The 4,371-nt window shown below is 61.1% G+C and overlaps 1 protein-coding gene across 1 annotated transcript; it reads left to right on the forward strand.

Annotated features, from left to right (window-relative positions):
- Nucleotides 1-1,777: 1,777 nt before the first annotated feature.
- LOC101769631 (elastin-like) lies at nucleotides 1,778-2,488 on the forward strand. The gene has a single exon (XM_004987286.1). The coding sequence runs from the start codon at nucleotides 1,778-1,780 to the stop codon at nucleotides 2,486-2,488; it is 711 nt and encodes a 236-aa protein (XP_004987343.1).
- The last annotated feature ends 1,883 nt before the right edge of the window (nucleotides 2,489-4,371 follow it).

The raw sequence follows: 4,371 nt of genomic DNA on the forward strand, positions 1-4,371 counted from the left end.
ACAAGCTGGCAACCCCTGATGGACAGATCTTCAACAACGCTTGGAACATAGAGCAGCTAAGATGCTTCTATCCTTAGTTTATGTTTCCAAGTTTTGTACATACATATTTCTGTAACTTTTTAGTTCACAGAGAAAGGCAATTTTGAGTCGATCTCGTTCGAGTCTCGTGCTGAGCTCAGGGATATCCGACCCTGGCTCTGCTTCAGGGTCGCACATCCCTCGGGGGCTATCAAGGGCTCCGGCCCAAGTCACTTGACATCTTCTCAAAACACCATTTCTTCGAGCTGACTCTCTTCCTAAACGTTTGGGCGTGAAAAGGAAAGGGTGCAGGAACAACGCTCTGGCAAGACTGATCGGACTGCAAAATACCTACGCCCCAGCGGCTACGGTACCTTTGCTCATCAGCGCTTACTGATGCGCTAGACTTGCACTCTAAACTTTCCAAACCTAAAAAACAAGAAAGAGGGCCGAAAACTTTTTTCAACAAGTTATAGATAAGGCCTCTGCAGCCATAACAAAAGCAAGTTCAATGTTAACTAACATATTTACATTCTGGGGCATCTAAGCCCGATATAGCTAGCTCGTCCTTGGGTCTTCGGGCGGGACGGCTTCATCCTCCAGAAGCTTCGCCAAGGTCTCTGCTGGGTCGAGCACCGACGTGTCGATCTCATCCAGCTCGGCCTCGGAGTAGCCAGAGGCGTACCCCCCACTCATCCCGGCGAAGTTGATGCCGGAATAGTGGGAGTCAAAGACACCGAAGGCCCGCCTCACGCCAACGCGGAGCGCCTCCAGAGAAATCTCGCGGGCCCGCCGGTACGTCCCAAGGACACGAGCCGCCAATGAACTCGTCCCCTCCCCCTGGACCATGCTGAGGCCGTCGCAGACAACGCGGACCGCGTCCTGCAGGTTGCCGTGCTCGGCGTGCTCCGCGTCAAGGACCTCCCTCAGCCGGGTGAGTTCATCTGCAAGGCCCGTCCATAAAAACCCACCAAGTCAGAAACCATCGCAACACCACGAAGGCAAAGAGATACGAAGAGCCTTACCCTCGGACTGAGCCTTCAGGTCACGCTCCCGATCGAGCCCCTAGGCCACGGCGGTCTGAAGCCCCTGCGATCGCACGTGGAGCTGACTGACCTCTGCCCCGAGCTTGATTGCCATCTTGTCGGCTTCGTCCTTTCGGGTCACCTCGAAGTCCCGGTCCTGCCAAGCCTTTTGCCGCTCGCGCCGGATGCGCTCGACGGTTTTCTGAAGGGCTTCGTATTCCCCCTTCAGCTGTGCGAGCTCCTCGGCATCGAGGCAGGCCTTCTCAGTAGTGGCCTGGAACTCCTCACGATCGAGGCGAGCCTTCGCGATGATGGCCTGGAACTTGTCCTCCGCCTGCTGCGCGTCTACCCGCGCCTCCTGCTGACGCCTGCGCAGGTCGTCGATGACTTGCTGGGCGGTAGCGACCTGCGCGGTCAGCTCCCCGGTCCGCTTCCTCTCCATGGAGAAGCGTTCCCAGAGCTGCAGTCCTGGAGGGCCTACGAAACAATTTACGCTCAGCAACGAAGAGATAAGAGGAAAACAACCACCGGGGAAAACACCATACCTGGCCACCAGGAACGACGACGCCATCCAGCTCCCCCATCATGGAAGACAGGGCAGCGCGGACATTCGCGAGCCCGCCCTGCACCGCCTGCCACTTGCCTCACTCCTTGGCGTTGTCCAGCACGAAGAGGTGTCACTGCGGGTCATCGCGTAACCTCCAGCGCAGGGTAGGCCCACCCCCGCCTTGGGAATGGGATTAACTGGGGCAAGGGTGGGAGCCACTCTGGCCACCCCCGACGCCGCCGTCTCCGACGCCGCCGCAGGGGCAGGCGCCACCACCTCTGACGCCGCCAGCCTCGACGACAGCCCCGGCACGTCCGGAACCGTCTCTGTCGCGGCTGCCGGAGCGGGCGTGCCCGTCCCTGCCGCCGCCGCGGCCTCCATCACGGCCGCTGAGGCCGGCGTCCCCACCTCCGTCACGATCTCCGGGGCAGGCGTTCCCGCCCCCGCTACCGCCGGCGTTTCCGTCGTGGCCGCTGGGGCAGGTGTCCCCACCTCCACCACAGCCAGCACCTCCGTCGTGATCGCTGGGGCAACCGTCCCCACCTCCACCGATGCCATCTTCGCCGCCGCCGCTGGAGCCGCAGGCTCCACCTCCACCTCATCATCTAGGTCTATCACCTCACCGGTTGGAGGAACCCCAGGGGCAACACCTTGCCCCGCAGGATCGGCCGTGGAGGAGGAAGGCGGAGCAGGGGTTGGACTCTGCCCCGTGCCCGGCTACGGCATCCTTCCTCCGGTTGCCGTCGCGGAGGCCCCCTCCGCGGTAGGTTCCGTGGTCTCCCCGGCGACACCGCCACTAACCGCCGGCGGGGTCGCGGCTCGTCTCGCAGAGGCGGACGACACCCGCAGCGCCTTCTTCGCCACCAGCGGCGGGACAAAGTCCCGAGGGGCGCTGTGAAGCAAAAGCAACATCATCGAAAAATGGCTTGACGCATGGGAAGGAACAAGATGCGCGAGGAATTTCTACTTACACCCCCTCAGCGCGGGGACGGTGGGCACGTTTCGCCTCCGAGCTCGACGCCGACCCCGGGGCATCTGGCAGCGGCTGCTTACCGCTACCCCTCTACTCTTGGGACGTAGGCAGAGGGTCGGGGGTCGGCTCCGTCGACTCCTGAGGCGCGCCCCGCACCGACCCCTGGGGTGCAGCCCCAGAGCTTTGCGGTGTCAACTCCTGGGCGGGCGGTCCGCTCGGCTCGTCCCCCGCGGCTGTTTTGGGGCGCTGCTCCTGGATGATGAGCGCGCCCGGCCAGGGGGGCAGAATGAACTCTTCTTCCTCCTCCTCATCTTCCTCCTCCTCCTCTTCATCGTCATCGTCAACGTCGTCCGACATGACATTGCCTCGCCGCCGCTGTTGGAACTCCTTGGTGGCCTTCCTTTTCTTCCTCGCCATCTCCTTGTCTTTGCGTTCTTCTGCTTCTCAGTGAGAAGGTGGTTCTGCTGCCGCCGCTCAGCGTCCTCTGGCACCGGCGGGCGCGAGTCGACGACATTGGTCATGTGGCCCTGCAGGCACGAAAGCTCCGCCTCAAGAACGACGAACCAAGAAATGAAGGAAAAAAGGAATGAGAGCATGAAGTCCTCACCAGCTCAATGAAATTTGCATCCGGGCGCATCGAAGGATGACCGGGCACTGGATAGTCGGCGTCCTTGTTGTCCAGTGCCTCCCGGACTCGCTGCCGGATGTCGGTGTCGGCAAGGGCACCCGTCGCAAGGTCGGTGTCCTCGGTCGGCGTGCTGGGAGCCATCTCGGCGAGCGAGCGAACCCAGAACATCAGCGGCACCACCCTTCAAGCATGGTACGCCCCGATATCTCCGACCTCGGTCAGCCTCTTCCCCTTCAGGTACTCGATGGCCTGAAGCAAACCGGCGATCTGCTTCTTCTCCTTCTCCACCGGGTCGTACGACCACAGCTCCGGTGCCGCTTCGATGACGCGGCCAGTGAACGCCAACAAGGGGGAGTTGGGGTAGTTCTTCACGAAGAACCACTGCTGATGCCACCCCTTGTGGGACGTCGCGGTCTTCATCGCCATATACTCCTTGGGGTGGTTCTGGCGGAGATGGATGGTGACGCACCCAATTGACACCGGGGTCATCCATTGCTGGCTCTCCTTCCTCTCGGTCCTCTGGTACAGGCTGACCACAAAGAAGTATTTCCAGAGCGAGAAGTTGGGCTCGATGCATAAGAATCCCTCGCACAGTGCGATGAATGCCGCAACATGTTGGATGCCATTAGGATTGAGATGCTGCAGCTCGAGCTCGTAGTAGTGCAGCAGCCCACAGAAGAAGTGGCTCGGCGGGGACGCAAACCCCCTCTCATGGAAGTGCGCGAAGGAGAAGGCACATCTTCATTCCCAGGGAACCGCCATTCGTCCCTCTCGGTCCTCTCGCAGAGGAGGCCCTTCCTCATGAGGCCATTAGCGCATGAGGACCCGAAGTTCGAGGTGACCAGGACTCCATCACCAGGGGGTGGAAGGCTCGATGGCGGAGGACGAAGGAAGCTGCTGCGCTAGACGGAAGAAGGTGAACGACGCACGAGAAGGCGAAGGGTGCACAAGAAGGCAAAAGGACTTGGGAGCAGTTGCGGCGGAACCGGTGAGGCAGGCCCCCCATCTTATAGGGAGGCGTGTGGGAAGCACAACAGGTGGCCCCATCGCAGTAAATGCAGCGCCAGGTATGCCCCGTCATGCCCACTTTTCTCGGAATCCGTGCGCACGATCTGCTGCAGGAAAACATCCCCGTCTCCCTCATTTCGCGGGCAGGAAAACACATGCGCACAACCTCCTC

Source organism: Setaria italica, unplaced genomic scaffold (genome assembly GCF_000263155.2).
Source record: "Setaria italica strain Yugu1 unplaced genomic scaffold, Setaria_italica_v2.0 scaffold_23, whole genome shotgun sequence".
NCBI lineage: Eukaryota > Viridiplantae > Streptophyta > Magnoliopsida > Poales > Poaceae > Setaria > Setaria italica.

What these genes read in the sequence shown, in the direction of transcription:
- LOC101769631 (XM_004987286.1), top strand. Translation starts at nt 1,778, where the DNA reads ATGGGATTAACTGGGGCAAGGGTGGGAGCCACTCTGGCCACCCCCGAC.